Source organism: Sphaerodactylus townsendi, linkage group LG09, assembly GCF_021028975.2.
Source record: "Sphaerodactylus townsendi isolate TG3544 linkage group LG09, MPM_Stown_v2.3, whole genome shotgun sequence".
NCBI classification, from domain to species: domain Eukaryota; kingdom Metazoa; phylum Chordata; class Lepidosauria; order Squamata; family Sphaerodactylidae; genus Sphaerodactylus; species Sphaerodactylus townsendi.
The window spans coordinates 52,260,195-52,281,065 of record NC_059433.1 but is presented as its reverse complement, the minus strand read 5'-3'; the positions used below and the strand labels follow the sequence as shown (position 1 = coordinate 52,281,065).

General features: G+C 40.2%; 1 protein-coding gene and 1 non-coding gene across 4 annotated transcripts in view; one reads left to right on the top strand and one right to left on the bottom strand.

Moving 5' to 3' along the window:
- Window positions 1-17,536, bottom strand: part of LOC125439145 (H(+)/Cl(-) exchange transporter 6-like) — a 73,627-nt gene extending 56,091 nt beyond the window's left edge. For 2 of the 3 annotated variants that reach the window (XR_007245487.1, XM_048508067.1), the window contains exons 1-5: window positions 17,049-17,536; window positions 14,532-14,661; window positions 5,082-5,257; window positions 3,437-3,529; window positions 2,061-2,304 (exon numbers count right to left, since the gene is read on the bottom strand). Coding sequence is in view for 2 of the 3 variants with exons in the window: in XM_048508067.1 (XP_048364024.1) it covers window positions 2,061-2,304; window positions 3,437-3,529; window positions 5,082-5,257; window positions 14,532-14,661; window positions 17,049-17,296 (891 nt within the window). In the remaining variant the exon portion in view is untranslated. Of the gene's footprint in view, window positions 1-2,060; window positions 2,305-3,436; window positions 3,530-5,081; window positions 5,258-6,871; window positions 6,953-14,531; window positions 14,662-17,048 lie in introns of all 3 variants that reach the window. The other variant, XM_048508068.1, reaches the window with a different exon arrangement.
- Window positions 17,537-18,528: 992 nt separating this feature from the next.
- Window positions 18,529-18,632, top strand: LOC125439548. Its single transcript, XR_007245546.1, has one exon. It is a non-coding gene; the product is annotated as a U6 spliceosomal RNA (small nuclear RNA).
- Window positions 18,633-20,871: the final 2,239 nt, after the last annotated feature.

The window sequence follows — 20,871 nt, the reverse complement described above, 5'->3', positions numbered from 1 at the left end:
TCTGTGAACATGATCCATAACATTAGAAAGAGAAAAGCTGAAAAAGTGTGTTTATGTAACCCCCATGCCCAGAATGGGTTGGCCCAGAATGGGTTGACCCAGTAAGGGGGTGGAGACTCAGAGCAGCAGAAAGGCTGAAAGAGCTCTTTGCAGAAGACAAGGGTACCAGACTCGGACCTTGATTTCTATAAGCCCTTAACACCTTGTTAAGGTAATTGCAATATTATTGGGAACTACTGGGAAGGTAGTTGTTTTTGCTATGTTGTAAATGTTGAAGTTTATTGTTTCAGGGTTTTCTTTTGTGATTGTAATGGGTGAGAGTTCTCCTGGAGACCTTCATCATGTTGCAACCTGTTCATCAAGCCCTTGGAGTCTTCAGGAGCCAGCCAACTTGCAAAGAAGATTTTGGACTTGGCAATTTCAGTAGACTGTAAATAGAAGGACTTGAAACGCAACCTGAACAGGACCTTGAATTGTAACGTTAAATGTTGATGTTATATGTTATATGTAAAGAAAAGTAAACCATTTTGTTGTTTAAAAATTGTTGTTGCAACTCATTCCAAGTACTGCCCCACAGAACCCACAAGCTGAGGTTACATTTACACTTAAAACATTATGTTTCTATTGCTTCATAATTTCTACAAGAGTTCACTGTGCTGATTAAGGATATTTTATTTTATTTATTTATTTTAATCTTATATATGAGTTCCTTAAAGTCTATGAGCTTTACCTTCTAATTAAGAGAATGTTGTGAAACTTGTGTTTTGTGAGGATTGCTCCCAAGCAAATAATTGCTTTCATGATAATAAATTCAAACATCTATATTGGAGCCCAGTAGCACCTTAGAGACCAGTCAGGCTCTAAAATGCTACTGGATTTGACAGAGCTCTTCTACGGCAGACCAACAAAACTGAAATTATCGTCAGATATCTATAAAATTCTCCAGTTCAGAAAAAGCAATGAGATATTGTGCAATAAAGACCTTTTTACTACACTATGATGAGCAGGGTGAACAAAAGAAAAGAAATATTTATCTTGGAAAATAACTCACAAGCTTCTCCTGTAGAGTTTATTCACTGTAAACTCAATTGGTCGTTCCTATAAAACACAAAAGTCATATTTTCCTAGATATTTGCCTAAGCTGAAAAACTGTGGATCCCCGGTGAAAATCGTGTTGGCAGCAACTCTATCCAGAATTTCCTTAGGGAAAACAGAAGTCAACATCAAGTGTTGTTTCATGAAATGCCCTCAAAATGAGCTTGTAAAACAACTGTAAAATGTTATTTAAAGGAGCAACCATTACAATCCCCTGTATCATTTGGTAGGATAATTACAGAGACATTTATTTTTTTGCACATTGAGCAGAATCTTAAAGAAGAACCACAGATGTTTAAAACAGAAAGGAAGGACATTATACAATTTCACATTATGACAATTCATATAGGTCAAGTTAGGGCAAAATTGGTTTGAGAGAAGGGGTTTGTATCTATTGAACAGAACTCAAAACAGAATAGAACTGTGGTATCTTAAGCTTCCTGGAACATATTCCCCATGGATGTAGGCTTAAATTTATCTCTCTGCAAATGTATATTAAATATGTTTTGTAGAACTAATAGTCTAGGCCAAAAAAAATTAATGGGAACGATGCAAGAAATAAGACTGCCACCCATTAATCTAAAGATTTATGTCACCATTTTTAAAGACAAGATAGTAAGGCTTGACTTCATAGTCAAACTACATAGTAGCACCTTAGAAAGTGAACAAAAAAAGGTGTTATTTTAGCTACATTCCTGCTGAAATCTCAAACCACAGAAAGCTATTTGACTTCTTTGTTATATTTACTCTTAGCCATGGAAACAAACCAGAAATTGTGGGCATTCTTGTGTGAGAACAAGAAAGAGGTTGGTTGTTCAAGACAAAGCTGTAGAAGCAAAAACTGTACTTTTGCCCCCTTCCAAAAAATTGTAGATCTGGCCCTGATGTTTTAAATATGTTAATAGGTTCAAAGCAATATAGATGCTGCCAGGTAACACCAGGTTGTTGATAAATGTGGCACATACCCAGAATAAAATCCTTTTCTCTGCTTTGAAAAATCCAAACTGTCCCCTGTAGACAAATCCACAGAGAGAAGAGGAGAGTAAATCTGTAGTGAAAGCAGCCATCATGCAGCAGAAGAATGTTTGCCAGGCCAGTTTAATGTCCCAGAAAGAGGCCACTTCCTCCAGTGTAAATAGAAGTCCCCCCACCGGAGCATGGAATACAGAGGCAATTCCTGCTCCTGCACCAGCAGTAATGAAATTCCTCCTACGAGAGGGGGGGGGAACACTTTAGACAAAAACGACAACACAGCACAGCTTTTTCAGAGTTCTGTATAACAGTTCTGTGCTCTTTAGACATAAAGAGTTGCTATACAGTGAGCTAGGAAGAAGATTCCATTTTAGACATGTTTAAAGTCAGAATGACCCACAGAGTTAGACACTGAAGTCACTCAAAGCCAGTGGATGTAGCACTGTTCCTAGTATTCCAGTTAACCCCACCTAACAATTAACAAAAAAACAAAGCAAAACATGCTTTGAAGTTTTGTAATCTTATAAGACTCCATATAAAAACCTACAGTTTCATTTGAACACAGCAAAATGTCTGTTTTAAACAAAACGAAGCAGTGGCAGCTGATGCCCCCAACAAAAGCAGTAACTAGTCACACCTGGCTTGCCAAGCACTGCCCACTTAAAATTCCCTCCCAGGACAGGTTTGTCAAGATCATCTTTATCTTCCTGACCTGATATGAACCTGAAAGTAATATCACTTTGTACACAGTGCCAAGGGTAAGAAAAGTGTTGACTCAGGGTGATATTATAGGAGCAAGCAGACTTCTAAACTTGAGGGTGACCTTTCTCATTAAATGTATGTGTTTCTAATACTAACAATTCTTACACATTAAAATAAATACTTAAATTTAACAACAGGAACACAGATGTTTCTGTTTGCTATGAGGTAATCATTGGTTTTCCTTTCATTTCTCTGAAACCTCAACTTGGCAGCAGTCCCTCTGAAAAAGGATTACTACAGTCCTATGGAGGTATGAAAATATGTTAGGATTTTACAAGTGCCTGTTTCATTCAGTCAAGTAAGAGTTAACTGTTGAAGTCACATGACTAGAATCATATGAGCTTCTGGAAAGATCTCCCTGCTTTCTCCTTACAGCAAAAGAGGAGAGATGGACACACAGGCGCGTACAGCCTGCACCAATATTCAGACTGAGTACTTGCATAGATAGAGTAAAATCTAGCCGTTTCAGGATAACTGAAATCCCATGCTGCATCATGAGCCACACAAATAGTTTAAAAATTGCAGCAGAAATATCTACAACCTTTCTACACAGCTATATACCTCAAACTTGCATATTTTGATAAATGCACTTGATAAGTTTCCTTACTTGTCAGCTGAATTCCAAAACCTGGTCAAGGAAGGAAGATGAATTCCAAGAATTTTGGAGTGGAACTGGCTCAATCCGTATCCTATTATTGCACTGAAAAAGAAATAATTTATAAGCATTAGCAGGACATTTAACTTGCACTTTTACAACATTTTTTTTTTTTAAAAAAAGTACTCAGCACAGAGCTGTGGAGCAATTTTGATTCTTCAGATGATGAATTTACAATTTACAGACTCACAAAAATATGCCATGCATTCAGTTCAAGATACAGTTTTAAACATATTTAAAGCACCATTTGAAACTTTCTTGTACTATCTTGTGCCTCCCGTGAATGATGCACAAGATGACCAATTTTAAATCAAATAAACAGTTCAACTCATTAAGATTTTACATTAATTTTCCTGTTCCAAGAAATAAGAAAACTGACATAAGCTCCGAAATGTTCTATTAGAGACAACTTGACAAGATAAACTGTGATCCTTTTGATTAAATGCATATGAGCAAGGTTCTTATTGGCCTTTACTTGTTATTTTTTATTTTATTTTAATGGACCATTACAGCAGCAAACTTTTTTTAATAGACCAAACCAGTTTAAAGTTTTATTTTTCTGACCTTTTCCACTGAGTCATTGAAGTATTTTACCCAAAACAATCTCTCTTATAAATTCACAATCGTGAGAGAAAACAGCTAGATGAGTTAGCTGTTCTTGTGCCATAGTGGAATATCTGTAGTTTTTGATGCATCATAGATTTTTATTATGAATTTGCTGAAATTTACTTCAGTTTCTGAAATCATGATTGACAGTGAGCAAAAAATCCATAGGATTATATGAATATCACTGACCAGTAGTTGAGGGGTAGTGTTTTTTAATCACATTTAATAGCTTCTTCTCAAAAAGAAAACATATCAATGTGATCTTAAGCAGAATTATAATTTTTTTAACAGTCATTCAAGTCAATGGTCTTAGAAGAATGTAACTTATGCATACATAACAATTATCAACCAATTCAGGCTAATAGTAAGCTGGGGATTTTTTGAGTGTTTTAATTGGGAATATGGAGGATCAGACAGAATCTCTGTTTGAGGGCCCTTGATGGTTCTTAGCAGTCCCAGATTAAGCAGGATATGTATGAGGGATGAATTCCAATCTGAGATTGCCAGTTTGAGGACCACTGTAGGTTCAAGTATTGATATTTATTTTAAAAACTGAAATAATTTTTAGAACATATATTTTAGAACATCTCCCCATGTAAAATGATTCAGAAAAGAAGAAAAAGATTTTATGTTGTTGCAGACAGAGGACAGGAAGTAATAACCATCAAAACATAAAGGCTTAAACAAATAAAATTCAGAAGGAAATGCTGTGGTTGTACAACCCATAGGAATGTTTCCAGCACAAGCCACTTTGAAATGAGTGACACATGACTGGGCTCTGGCACAATTCCTATAATTTTAGTAGTATTTGCAGTAAAGACAAATTTCAGGCCCAAGATCAGCTTTTCTAAAAAGTCCCAGATATTGTTGTTTACTCCCATATATACTTTTGATATGTAATAGGTAAGGACATCTTAAGGATAATTTACGCCATTATGAACATCACTCAAGACAATTTACATCTGAGGCTTCTAAAATATTTGTCCCTTACCCCAAGTGAATCATGGGACCTTCTGGTCCACAGAAGAGTCCAGAAGCTACAGCCAGAACACAAGAAACAAATGTTCCTCCAAAAGTCTTGATATTAAAAATATGCTGAATAGAAGCACCATTTAAAAAACCAATGACTTCTGGAAGCCCACTTGGTACACCTGTTGGACAGAAGAACTGCAAAAAGAAAAAAAATAACAGTGCTTTAACAATCACATAACAACAATGACTGACTGCATAGTAGTCAAACTTTTAGTACTTTCTAATCAAAACTATAAACTAAAGTGGAATTTTCAGTAAAGAGAAACTTTAAGTGGAACGTACTCAAGATCAACTAAGAAATGTCTAAAGAACCTTGAAGAATGTAGCTTAGAAGTCTACATCTTATTTCATTTGATGCAGCATGAGATCCAAAGATATAGGTAAGTGGGGGTTCTCGGGTTCAACCCCCCCCATTACATGTCCAAAGCTCCACCCCGCATTTTGTGGATTTTTGTATTGTTTAGAGCTTTTTTATTTTGGCCTGTAGGGGGCGGAGTTTTTAGGCTAGCAGCACCAAAATTTCAGGGACTTGTTGGGAGACTCTCCTGATGATACCACCTAGGTTTGGTGAGGTTTGATTGAGGGGGTCCAAAGTTATGGACTCCCAAAGGGGTGCCCCCATCCCCCACTGTTTCTAATGAGAGCTAATATAGAAGATGGGGGCTACACATTTGATGGTCCATAACTTTGGACCCCCTGAACCAAACTTCACAAAACCTGGGTGGTATCATCAGGAGAGTATCCTAAAGATACTCTGAAAGTTAGGTCGGCTAACTTAACAATTGAACCCCTGATAGCAGGCACCCCCCCCCCCAAGTTTCCCAGATTCTCCATCCAAAAACGGCATCACTTTCAATGTTGTTTTAACTGGGTACTCCAGATTCTCCCTTTAAGGTGGATTTAAAATGAGAATCTGGGCTAGTTTAAACACCATTGAAAGTGATGCTGTTTGGGGGTGGATTCCAGCATCACAGCAGCTGCCCATGGGAGGGGGCACAAAACTCCGATTTTGCACTGGGCTCCATTTTCCCTAGCTATGTCTTTACCTGGAGGGGAGGGCATAAGGGACTGCTGGCTGCCAGCCAGAGGGGGGACGGGACGGGGTGGGGTGGGGGGGCAGGGGAATCTGCCATCCCTGGCCTCGGAGAGCTGCTTTTATAAGCACTGCAGCTGGGGGTGGGGCTTGAGAGGCATGGCCATGCCCCCAGTGGTGGGTGGGGGTGTGGCCCCAAACCCTGAACCCCCATAAAAAAATCTATACCTACATCACTGATGAGATCAAATAACAATTTAAAGTCTTAACAAACAATTGTCTGTATTATTAGTAGTAGACAGCTTTTCAACATGACTATTCAGATTTTTTTAATCAGTTTCAATAGGGATCAATATAGTCAAGCTAACAAAAAGAAAAAAATCAAAGCAAAAATAAGGAAATTTTCATTGAAACAAAAGCATCTTCACCTATCTAGGAAAAAATCCAAGGAATAACACATATAGCCCCGAAGAATTCCATATGCTTTTAATTTAGAAATATTTGATCTGCTAAAGGATTCCATGTTAATTCTTCAGTTATGCTGGTTTGGGGCAAGAATGCCATTCTTTTGAATCTTTGATGTTTCATCTTTGATGTTACTGAGATCTACAGAACATAATAATTAGTTTTCATTCTCTTTAACCATCAGCATAACCTTCCATCTTCCACAACCTGTTATTACAATAGCTGAGCACGTAGCAAAGTTTAGTCCTTACCACAACAAGTCCTGATGATACAATGATCATAGCCAGTCCAGTTCCAAGTATGCAGATCCAGGTCATATGAAAATTGTCTTTCTGTTGGTTTGACAAATAAATCAATATTGGGAGAAATGGCATAAAATCACGGATGTAGGTATAGATTTTTTATGCGGGGTTCGGGAGGGCAGGGTCACACCCCAACCTGCTCCTGTGGGTGTGGCCATGCCTCCCCAAGCCCCAGCCCAGATCTCAGCGTTTATAAAAGCAGCTCTCCAAGGCCGAGGATGGCAGACTCCCCTACCACACCCTCCCCCACCCCCACCCCAACCAGCTGGGCTCCCAGCCGGCAGCACCTTTAAGAACATAAGAACATACGAACAAGCCAGCTGGATCAGACCAGAGTCCATCTAGTCCAGCTTTCTGCTACTCGCAGTGACCCACCAGGTGCCTTTGGGAGCTCACATGCAGGATGTGAACGCAATGGCCTTCTGCGGCTGTTGCTCCCAAGCACCTGGACTGTTAAGGCATTTGCAATCTCAGATCAAGAGGATCAAGATTGGTAGCCATAAATCGACTTCTCCTCCATAAATCTGTCCAAGCCCCTTTTAAAGCTATCATGGTTAGTGGCCATCACCACCTCCTGTGGCAGCATATTCCAAACACCAATCACACGTTGCGTGAAGAAGTGTTTCCTTTTATTAGTCCTAATTCTTCCCCCCAGCATTTTCAATGAATGCCCCCTGGTTCTAGTATTGTGAGAAAGAGAGAAAAATTTCTCTCTGTCAACATTTTCTACCCCATACAATTTTTTTTTATAGACTTCCAATCATATCCCTCTAGACGCCTTCCTCTCCAAGCTAAAGAGTCCCAAACGCTGCAGCTCCTCATAAGGAAGGTGGCTCCAGTCCCTCAATCATCCTCGCTAGTTCTCTCTGCACTTTTTCTATCTCTTCAATATCCTTTTTTTGAGGATGGGCTAATTAGAATCCTCGAACATTAGCCAGTACTCCGGCGCGGTCGCGACTAATGGCTTTATATATGGGCATGATAATCTTTGCAGTTTTTTTATTCCTAATTCCTTTCCTAATCATCCCCAACACATGAGTTTGCCTTTTTTCACAGCTGTTATGCATTGAGCTGACATTCCTAATGAACTATCAACTAAGACGCCCCAAATCCCTTTCCTGGTCTCAGACTGATAGCACTGACCCCTGTAGCGCAGTATGTGAAGTTTGGATTTTTGCCCCTATGTGCACTCCTACCTCTTACATTTTGCTACATTGAACCTGCATTTTGCCATTTCTTTAGCCCACTCCACTAATTTATCAAGGTCCGCTTTGGAGCTCTTCAACTTCCTTTATGTTCTCACCCACACTATATATACAATTTGGTATCATCTGCAAACTCCTACACCACGCTTACCCACCCCTACTTCCAGGTCATTTATGAATAGGTTAAAGAGCTAACTGGTCCCAAAACGGATCCTGTGGGGACAATTCACTCCTACATCTCTCCATTGTGAGAATTTTACTTACACCCACTCTTTGCTTCCTGTTTCTCAACCAGTTTCTAATCCATAGGAGGACTTCTCCTCTTATTCTTCTTTTATTCCTTCCCTTAAGAACATAAGAACATACGGTAATCGCTTCAGCTGGACTCTCAGACCAGAGTCCATCTAGTCCAGCTTCTGCTACTCTCAGAGTGACTCCACCACAGCCTTTTGGGAGCTCACATGCAGGATGTGAACTAATGGCCTTCTTCATGGCTGTTGCTCCCAAGCACCTGGACTGTTAAGGCATTTGCAATCTCAGATCAAGAGGACTCAAGATTGGTAGGCCATAAATCCACTTCTCCTCCATAAATCTGTCCAAGCCCCCTTTAAAGCTATCCAGGTTATGGCCATCACCACCTCCTGTGGCAGCATATTCCAAACACCAATCACACGCTATGAAGAAGTGTTTCTATTAGTCCTAATTCTTCCCCTACTAACGAATGCCCCCCTTGTTCTAGTACAGGAGAAAGAGAGAAAAATTTCTCTCTGTCAACATTTTCTACCCCATGCATAATTTTATAGACTTCCAATCATATCCCTCTAGACGTCTCCCTCTCCAAGCTAAAGAGTCCCAAACGCTGCAGCCTCCTCTCCTCATAAGGAAGGTGGCTCCAGTCCCTCAATCATCCTCGCAAGTTGCCCTTCTCTGCACTTTTTCTATCTCTTCATCATCCTTTTGAGGATGTATTTACCAGAATCCTCGAACATTAGCCAGTACCTAAGTGGCACACGACTAATGGCTTTACATAAGGGCATGACAATCTTTGCAGTGTTATTCTCAATTTCTTTCCTAATTATCCCCAACATATGAGTTTGCCTTTTTCACAGCTGCCATGCATTGAGTTGACATTCCCACGGAACTATCAACTAAGACGCCCAAATCCCTTTCCTGGTCTGTGACTGATAGCACTGGACCCTCTCAGTATGTGAAGTTTGGATTTTTGTCCCTATGTGTACTCCTACCTCTTACATTTTGCTACATTGAACCTGCATTTTGCCATTTCTTTAGCCCACTCCACCCACTTATCAAGGTCCGCTTTGGAGCTCTTCGCATCCTTTATGTTCTCACCCACACTATATAATTTGGTATCATCTGCAAACTTGGCCACCACGCTACCCACCCCTACTTCCAGGTCATTTATGAATAGGTTAAAGAGCACTGGTCCCAAAACGGATCCTTGGGGGACACCACTCCTTACATCTCTCCATTGTGAGAATTTCCCATTTACACCCACTCTTTGCTTCCTGTTTCTCAACCAGTTTTTAATCCATAGGAGGACTTCCCCTCTTATTCCTTCTTTTATTCCTTCCCCTTTTACCCTCCCCTCTGGGCAGAGGCACAAAAATACACGAAAAATACCAAAAAACCCCCACAAATGGGGGAAGAGCTTCGGACATGTAATGGGGGGGGGGGTTTGAACCCGAGAATCTCCCCTTATCTATGACCTTGAGCAAGCCCAAGCCCCTGCCATTACCTTAACCCAAAATTGTAACCAAAACCTAAAACTGACCATAGCCCTCGGACTGCACCCTAGAACTCAATGTAACAGTAAAGCAAGCCCGAGCCCCTGCCCTTGCCTTAACTCTAACCCCAATGTATTATTTTTAATTAATTCATTCAGTCATAAATTGTTCCCAAAATTATAACAAAAAACGGAAACCTAAAACTGAACACAGCCCTATTCTCGGAAGCCGTCCTAGAACTCAACGTAACACTAAAGCAAGCCTGAGCCCCTGCCCTTGTCTTAACCCTAACCCTTATTATTTTTATTCAATTTATTCAGTCATACATTGTTCCCAAAATTGTAACAAAAAACCAAAACCTAAAACTGACCATGGTCCTATTCTCGGACTGTGCCCTGGAACTCATTGTAACACTAAGGCAAGCCCAAGCACCTGCCCTTGCCTTAAGCCTAATTTATTATTTTTATTTAATTTAATCAGTCATAAATTGTTTCCAAAATTGTAACAAAACTCCAAAACCTAAAACTGACCATAGCCATACTCTGCCCCCTAGAACTCAACGTAACACTACGGCAAGCTCAGGGACATAGGTATAGATTTTTTATGGGGGGGTTCAGTGGGCAGGGTTATGCCCCCACCCGCCCGTGGGGGTGTGGCCATGCCTTCCCAAGCCCAGCCCCTGACTCCTCGAAGTAAGATAGTTTATAAAAGAAGCTCTCCAAGGCTGGGGATGGCAGACTCTCCTGCACGCTCTCCCCCGCCCCCCCCCACCAGCTGGGGTCCCAGCCAGCAGCCCCTTCTGCCCTCCCCTCTGGGCAGAGGCATAGCTAGAAAAAATGGAGCCCAGTGCAAAATCGGAGTTTTGCACCACCCGTCCATTAGCAACCACTGTGATGCTGGAATCCACCCCTAAACAGCATCAATTTCAAGGTGTTTAAACTAGAGAGCTCAAATTCTCCTTTTACTGCCCCCCACTGAGATCCTGCCGATTTCCATTTCCATCTTTGTCACCTTGGTTGGGCCTGCTGTGATTCCATCTGGGCCCACCTGTTCCTCCCTCCTTTTTCTTTCTTTTTTTTCTTTCTTTTTTTCCTTGCTTTTAGCCTTTATACATGTACTTCTGTTTGAACCACATTGTTTTAAGCTGTTTGAATTCTTGGATTGTTTAAATTATATGTAATTAAGCTGCCGAGTTTTAATGTTTAATATACATATTATGTTATTGAGTTGCTGTTGATAACAGCCATGTTGTTGAGCCGCCTCGAGCCCTTCGGGGAAGAGGTGGCCTAGAAATCTAAAATATAAATAAATAAATAAATAAATAAATAAATAAATAAATAAATAAATAAATAAATAAATAAATAAATAAATCCACCTTAAAGGGAGAATCTGGAGTCCACAGTTGAAATAACATTGAAACAGCATCACTTTCAATGTTTTAACTGGGAACTTCAGATTCTCCCTTTAAATTCATGCTGAAGGGGTTGGATTTAAAAGGAGAATCTGGGGAAATTTGGGGGGTGCCTGCTGTCAGCTGCCATGCTGGCAGGGGCTGATGGGAATTGTAGTCCATGAACATCTGGAGAGCCGCAGGTTGCAGACCCCTGTTCAACTAAAAACTGCGCCCCCCGCAGGCCAAAACCCAAAAATACACAAAAACCAAAAAACCCACAAACGGGGGGCGGAGCTTTGTACATGTAATGGGGGGGTTGAACCCGAGAAACACCCCCCCTTACCTACGTCCTTGCATAAAATACTGGTGTGTTCTCTTCTCAGACAAATTCCATTGTCTTGTTGAATCTGAAGCTTCAGATTCAGGACCAGTCCACTTACTACCTTTAATAAACAGAAGAACCTGGAAGTAACTGTCTCACACTAGCTTCTACTCATCACTGCCATGATGTACAATGTGGATGATCATATAGATCCTCTGCTTGAAATCAGTAGTTTCTGTACCACTTCCAGTTGCTTCTAGGAGTGTATAATCCTGTTGAAGATATTTCATACCATATGACAAAACAACAGAACTGCCAGCACAATGAGAACATTTATCGAATTAGAAGGAGAAACTTCACAGAGGCTATCCAGCTTCTGCCACGTGATTAAATATGGATCTGCCCTCAAACATAGGGGTCTGGTTCATGCACTGCTGTATGATGGCCATTGAAAATAGAACCTCATGGAGGCTGCTCTGCATGACAAAGCAGTACACTATTTAGATGTGGTTCATTTCACTATCTCCACCAAAAAGACAGATCAAGGAGGCAACGATAACTAAATCAATGGGAAACTCCATATCCAGACAACACAAATTTCTAATTACTACTGTCAAAAGGCAAGAGGTTGGCCAGTACGTGAAAGAAGATGCCGGATTAGACAAACCACTAGTCTAATCTAGCTGGGTTCTTCTGATGTTCATGTGGCAATCTTGCAGATTAAGAACATGCTGATCTGAATGATAAAAACGATATTCAGCAGTCAATCCATATATGAACTGCAAGTGCTTTGGAATTAGCTGCAAATGCAGTGCTCAATTCAGATTAGGATCACAAAATGGATTGAAAGAGGTTCCAGCTTTTCCTATGTACCTTAATGCTGACTTGAAACAGCCCTGAAGAGCTATGTGGCCCATTGGAAAAATTCATGTGTGTCCCACTGGGCATTTTTATGTGCATTATTCTGCTCTTACTGTTTTCTACTTTTGCAGTTCCATTTTAGCTTTTGTAATTCCATTTTTCTACTTTTATAATTTCATTTTAGCTTTGTCAGATATATTTTGCATTATTCCTAATTTTTGTAATCCTGATTCTATGGCATTGTTTAATAGCTCTTTAATGCTATTTGATTACATTGTTTTACACCATATAATCCACCTTGAAAGAGCCTTGCAGTGCAAAGTGGTAAGCTGCAGTACTGCAGTCCAAGACCTAAGTTCTAGCCCAAGACCTAAGTTCTATCCTGACACGTTTGTTTCAGGTAGGCGGCTCAAGGTTGACTGAGCCTTCTATCCTTCTGAGGTCAGTAAAATGTTTTGGAAGTGAAGGGCTTTACACTGTCTCCTGTCTCAATGACAGAGGGGGTCAGATAGCCAGAGGGGGTCAAGACTCTGCACAACTTTTCTCTACTGCTCTGACTCTGTTCCTTTGATGTATAGATTCCTTCGCTAAGGAACTTCTTTCCTTCCTACTTTCCACTCTCCACCACCCACACACCCTATGTAGTTAGCATCCCTTACCATTCAGCTAGATAGATTAGACTAGAAAACCTCTATCTCCATCCAGAATGGAGTTCACTAATAAAGAAGAAGAGTTTGGTTTTATATCCCACCTTTCTCTCCTGTAAGGAGACACAAGGTGGCTTACAAGCTCCTTTCCCTTCCTTTCCCCAGAACAGACACCTTGTGAGGTAGGTGGAGCTGAGAGAGTTCCAAAGAACTGCGACTAGTCCAAGGTCACCCAGCACGAATGTAGAAGTGTGGAAACACATTTGATTCACCAGATAAGCTTCTGCCACTCAGGTGGAGGAGTGCGGAATCAAACCCGGTTCTCCAGATTAGAATCCACCTGCTCTTAACCACTACACCACCCTCTCTCCTTACAAAGAACTTTTATTTTAATTTGCTACATGACTGTCTTAATTATGTTCTAAGCTGTCAACCTTGTATCAACCTTGTCAACCTTGTATTAACCTTGGAGATTGTCAAGCTGTCAACCTTGGGGATTGTCAAGCCCTTTGGGGATGGGGCGGTATAAAAATCAAATAAATAAATAAATAAAACCTTGTATCAACCTTGGAGCAGCAGTGTTGTAGGAGGTTAAGAGCTCGTGTATCAAATCTGGAGGAACCGGGTTTGATTCCCGAAACTCTGTCAGCTCTTTGAGCTTCAATGTGGGAGGCTTATCTTGGGAATTCAGATTAGCCTGTACACGCCCACACATGCCAGCTGGGTGACCTTGGGCTAGTCACAGCTTCTCGGAGCTCTCTCAGCCCCACCTACCTCACAGGGTGTTTGTTGTGAGGGAGGAAGGGCAAGGAGATTATAAACCCCTTTGAGTCTCCTGCAGGAGAGAAAGGGGAGATATAAATCCAAACTCCTCTTCCTCCTCCTCCTCCTCCTCCTCTTCTTCTTCTTCTTCTTCTTCTTCTTCTTCTTCTTCTGCAGGGCCCCGCCCCCTCCCCCGCACTCCACTTACTTTTGGTGCCACAGTGGTCTGGGGCAGCCTGGCAGGGCCTGGCCTCCTTCCCTCCTTGGCCTGGCCCTTCCCCAACAGACTGCTCTTTCAGCCAGCAGAGGGAGCAGTCCCGAACAGATTACTCTTTCAGTCGGCTCTGCCGGGAGCAGTCTGTTGGGGTGGGGCCAGGCGAGGCAGGAAGGGGGAGGGGTTTGGGGGCGATTGTGCACCCCCCACATGACTTAACTGTGGGGCGCCTGGGTCAATTGTCCCTGGATGTTCCCGTTATAGCTTCGCCACTGGATCCCATGCATACCAGTAAATGAATAGTTCAACAGTACTTTTGTTCAGTGTTGGTAGAGAAAGAGACTCAGGAACAAATAGCTTAATGCTAAAGGTTGTCAAGTGTTGATTTATGTTTAGTACCACTCAAAGGTACATGAGGTACATGAAATAGAAGGTTATTCATTATTTTCTTCCATTTTACCTGAATATAGTTTTCCACCAGTTCCCATTTCAGATTGATGAGATAATCAATTGTTTGATGGATCAGGAAACCCAGTGTTCCCACTATGATTCCAATAAGTCCCATCAACAACCACCGATCCCAGTCCATTCTAAAGATTAAAAAACAAATTAAAACTCAGAATTGTGTATCAGTTGCAGTAATCTCGGAAGTATTTTGGTTAAGGAATCTCAAAAGCTGAGTGAGTGTATCAGTACATCTAGCATCTACTTTAGTATTCTTCAGCTTCCATTTGAAACATACAACTATATTTTTTTAGACATTATGGGTAGGGGAGAAACATCTAATGCACATATGTTTTTCAGCTCGGCTGCTTGGATCAATACGACCGCTGATCAAGAAACTTCTAAACTTCACCAATCTCTTCAGCTTCACTTCCCTCATGAGGTACAACATACTCCATCTTCCTCTCATTCCCTATGCACGTACGACACAGTCAGGAAGTGGGTTCTTTAGAAACAATTTGCAGTACTAGCAGCAAAGAAAACAAACCAGAAAGCCTCATCCCCAAATAATAACAGGTTACATCCATTATTTTTGAATCTATTCTATTTTTGTCCTTTGGATGGGTGCCCATTTTCAGTGAAGGAAAAAAAATCATTTTATTTCTGCCCCTTTGCACAAACCTGCTTTTTTTTCAATGCAAACATGCAGATTAAAAAAAATCTGGTTTTCCTGCGTTCTGATTGGCTGTTCCATCACCACAGTCCCCTTTCTGCCTGCTCCCACTTTCTGCTAAGGGAACAATTCCGATTGGTGGAGAATCTACAGTAACCACAGGAGCTGAAGCAGGACCTTTCTCTCCCATTTCTACAGATGGGGGAGGGGAGAGAGTTTATGGCTTTGAAACCAGAACACATGTAAACATGAAGCATGCAACCACCTTAATGTTGTGATATACAAAATAATAAATTATGTCCAAAAAGGGAGAAAAGCAATACGTCCCATCCACATCCAAAGGTGTGTATCTGCCTAGCTACCTGCTCTGAGCACCCAAAAAACAGAAAGAGAAGGAAACAGCTTATTGTGAATCCGTTGCTGTACACATTTTGGTGAAATGGCGCTCACAGTCGCTGCCAAGGGGAGAAAATGTGCTTGGGGCACATTTCTGAAATGGTGGGCTATCGCACTGGTCAGCAGCTCAGCAGAAATGAAACTGGCATGATGTAAGGTGGAAGAACAGGCAGTGGGGCAGGAAAAATTAAGTGGTTGGACACCCATGCAGTTCCCTTGGTAGCAGGTTCAACCAGGGATTTTTCAAAAAGATTGCAATTTTAGCGTTTTTTGAAAAAAAAAAACAGGTTGAGGAAAATATAATGGGTCAATCCTGCTTTGTGGAAGGGACCCATGCAAAGTTATTCCTCAGGCTGGGATATTTCCCTTTTTTAATCCATTATATTTCTACCATGCAGAATCCACCACAGTACACAACTCCAGTTAGTTAACTTTCTTCCTTGCCATACTTTTTGTAGCATAGCTTAAAAGTTGTTCTAATGTAGGCATTTATAAATTTCTTCCTTTGGCATATAATTCCAGAGGGGCTGCAATGTTAGTCTGTAACAGCAAAATACAACAGCAGTGCAATGAACACAGTTTATTCCAGATGATCTTGTCTGATGGTAATGAAAGATTATGCCACTGGACTGTTATTTTATTTTCCCTTTGGAATGGGTCACTTTCTTGCATGTCCTAACTGTCTATTTTCTCGGAAAGATTAGTGCACTGTTTACTGCTTTTCACCAGTAGGTGGCATCAAAGGATTTTTGCTTTAATCTATTTGAATGCAACTTAAAGTGGATAGCAAGAATAGGAAGGTATTTTAAACCTGTGAACGGCACAGCAACTCATCGAAAAATGACACTGAAGACTGGTCGACAAGACCATTTTGCTTACAATGCAAAGGTTCAAGCCATCCAGCCACCCAGCCACCCACACAAACATAGATAATTTCTCTTTACGATCACAGCAACATCATCACCAATAGGCATTTTGGAGGTTTTGGCACAAAGATTGCCTACCCTATTCTTCAGTGTACTTTCCCCTCTGTTAAGAATAGGCACCAGCTAAACTGTCTTCTGCATTTTCTAGGGATTCAACTGAAAAGGGGAAAAATTGTCCTTTCTTATCTGTAAACAGACAGGCTGGAAGAATTTAAATTATTACAAAAATGCTTGCTTTGCTTAAAGTTTTAATAGTTTAAATGACACTTTTTCCAAAATATTTATCCAGGATGGTGGAGTAAGCATTTTGCAAGATAAATGAACAGGGTAAACCTAGCACAATGTAAATCAGACACTGGCCAGTGCCACAATGTTATAAAGAAGAAATCTTTCTCCAATTATCCCTGGCCCCCCTCCCTGCCCCAAACAAACAAACACACACACACACACACACACACACACACACACACACAGATTTCCAACTACTTACTAGTAGTATTTTAGTAATATTTTTCAGCGCAAATATTAAAGATATTACCTGTATGTTTGGCCCTGCAACCACTTCTTGTAAACTTTGCTATGTGAAGTCAAATAATCCAGACTCTCATGGATGGACAGACGTTCTCTTTCCTTTTCTCGGACTCTGGTTCTTCTGAAGCAACGTCTGTTATTGCTGGCATTGCATCCAGGATCTAAAGACTCAATCAAATCTGGTCTCTCCTCTGCCAGCAACAACTGCTCACTGTCATCATCTGCACACCTCTTACAAGAAAGGACAGAGGGCATTTTACTGAACAGCAAAAAGGTTCAGACCTAAATATCTGATCCAGGCTCCTGACTGAGGGAAAGCCAAGGCAGTAGATTCTACCCATGTAATAAGGATTTGCTGTCTTATGTTGTGGGTTGGGTTGTTGCAACAGCACACAGAACCAGTGTGTTTGTGTTATTCATAGTCTGTCAGAACCAGATCTTGTTTTATGAGTGACTTTCCCACCAGAAAGGTATGACAGGCAATTAAATGAAAGCCACCACTTTGCTTAACAAGGCAGAGAATGTGAACTCACAAATAGGTTTAAAGCCAAGCATATTTACAATAGACTGGACTCATTAAAAATATTAATAATAATTTAACGTAAAATGTACTTTTAAAGTTATTTTATTTTAAAAATAAACTTAAAATTAAACATAATCATAGTGAAGCTTGCGTAAATCTATATCATTCGATTTAATAGCATCTTAAATTCTAACAATAGTTTCTAAGAATCAAGAAATTATTATACAATCTTTACCATGGTTTATCCTTATTCACATCATTCTTATACATTCTAATTATACAAGTTATTAATTTATATAACTATCCAAGTCTTTAATTAGTATAATCCACAAAAACTTGCCATCTTCTTTCATACTCTGTAGAGGATCTACTGTTCACCAAGGATGTTAGCTTTGCCATTGTTGAGTATATCATTAACTTGTTCATCCATTCCAGAAGGTCTGGGTGATGGTCCGCTTTCCATGTTGTTGCAACTGTATAAAGTGTACTTTAGAAATATCAAACAAAACACAATTGTCTTAGCAATTCTCCAGCATTCAAAGTGGAATGATATTATTGGGAGTTGTTGGTTTTACAGGCCACCTACCTTACCCATAAATGTCACAAATTCAATATTATGTACAGCTGCTTAGATTTTTTTAATTAACTAGTGATTCATGGGTGGGTTTGGGGGAGAGAGTCAGCCACTTCTTGTGTTTAAATTTATTTATTTATTTATATCATTTATACCGCACATTCTCCCAAGTAGGGATCCAAAGTGATTTACCTCATTCTCCTCTCCTTCATTTTATTCTCACAAGAACCCTGTGAGGTAGGTTAGGTTAAGAGTATATGACTGGCCCAAGCAAGCTTCACCCAGAAAGCTTCCACAGCAGAGTGGTAGGATTGCCAGACTTCACATAGTTATAGTGAAGTTGTGTAAAAAAAGGCACCTGAATAGAATTGTCTCATAAATCACCTTTATGTGCTCACTTCAGCAGCACATATACTAAAATTGGAATGATACAGAGAAGATTAACATAAACCTTTATGTATGTGTGTTTTGTTTCTTGGAGGAAATGAATTTTTCAACCATCAACTAAAAACCTTCAGCATACATAGCCTTTCCATGAAATCTCTCTAAATCAGTTCCCACCTTACAAGGAGCATACTACGAGGAGTGTATCTTAAAATTAGGTTTGCTTTCAATTTATTGAACTGGTGTAGCACTCCTGGGTGCCAACGCAAGCTGGTTATGTCAGTGTTTCATCTGAAGGCTTATTCAAGGGACCATCTTAAATAAATCAGAAAATAAATTGATAGCTTTCTAAAGCTTACAAAACTTATACATAAAAAATACACATACACTCAAAATGAAAATGTATATTGCACACATAGAAAGGAGTCCACACTTAATATTCTACCTCAGTATCTCGTATTCAGAATGTTTAAACTTTATCTGGGAACAGCAATTACAATTTATATTAGTAAAACTATTCAAGTCAAGTTCAATTGAAGTAACACAGTTTTTCAGGGTCTTAAATTACCTACCAATTGGTTACTTGCCAATATAATTCCTTTTTAGGAATAATAATAAATACTCTGAAAAATTAATTCTCTTAGAGTACATACAGAAAACATTAATAGATTAATAACAAGATTATAGACAAATTAGTATACTATCCATCATACTTCATCTGGGAATCAACGAGTTTGAGACACCAGTCTTCTGTTGCCAAGATTCCTCAAAGAGGGTATGCTTGAGCTTACACAAAGCATGAAAGATCAAGTGAGTTTAACTTCTGGGGGCTACTGAGTTTAGCATGTAGGTGCCTCCATTTCATTATAATTAGCAGCTCGCAGGTTGTGCTACTCCTATTTTTTTGTGTGTTTGTCAGACTCCAAGCTAGAGATCTCCCACTATTACAACTGATCTCCAGGAAACAGAGATCAGTTCACCAGGAGAAAATGGCTGCTTTGTAAGGTAGCCTTTATGGCATTAAACCCCATTGAAATCCCTCCCTTCCCCAAACCCCACTCTCCTCAGGAACCACCCCCAAAATCTCCAGGAATTTCTCAAACCAGAGCTGGCAACCCTACAGAATGAAGACTTGAACTGGGGTGTACCAGATCCAGCATTCAAACCACTACACCACACTGGCTGTGTAAGAATACCTTTTACTCTAATGAGAGCTTTCAGTGTCTCTGCATTATATTATAGATGTTTACTGTAAACTGAAAATAGCAATGCTGTGTGTTTACATATGAGACTTTGATGGTCAATGACTTCAAAACAGCACAAGTCCTGCTGCGTTCTAGGAGCTTGGCTGTTTATTATACAGCAAAGCAACAATGGAAGAGTCCTACAACCCTTCATGTTGGTTTAGTGTTGTCATCCCTTTACATAGGAGTGCATATCTTTGACTAAATGAGAGACCCTGGATCACTTAGTGGTCCTAATATATAAGGGATGGTATCATTTACTAGTTCATTTGCTTCATGTACAGTGTTTGGATTATTGTGGGGGAATAGAAAAGGTGGACTTAAACATGCTTTTGCGTACCACTCATCCTTTCTCAGAAGACTCTAAATATGTGCATGGCTGTACATATTGTGCACGTATCCAAATGGTTCAATTTCATTATTCTAAAGATTTTTATTCAAAAGGCAAGTTCTACAATGCCTTCAGGGACAAGCTGGATAATTAGAACCTATTGAAATTATGAAAAGCCTCTTAATGCCTGCACAATGTAGGGCAGAAATTGTTTTTCATTACATTAGGTGCCCTGGGAACATTCACTCTAAGAAAGAGGAGGGAGGGAGGGAGGGAGGCAGAGCAGAACAGTAAGGAGCATGCAAAAGCCTAATTTCAGCACATCTGAGTAGAAAAGGGATTGCCAGATGGTAGGTAATGACAAAACGGATGTGAACACCCACCCACCCCCCCACCCCCGACATCACATCCATTTATACTACAGGTTTCATTTGCTACACACATACATAGAATCTTCAGTTCTGTGCATCAAACAAAAGATTCTATAATGGAATCTTAGACATGATGTTCAGAGTCACAAAAATTTAACTTGCAGTACAGAATGGAAGCACTGACCCATGAACATTTTGCTCTTTATTCACAATGCCTAATGTAACTTTTATTTTCATTAAACCTTCTTTGTCCTGCAGATCCTCAGTCACATAAAGTCTTCTTCCATCATGTCCAGGTTGTTGAATAAATTCAGCTTGGATCTTCCAGGTAAATATTTACATTTTCTGTATTGTGTCACTACAGCAATAATGACCATATTCCATTGGCATTTGAATTTAGGAC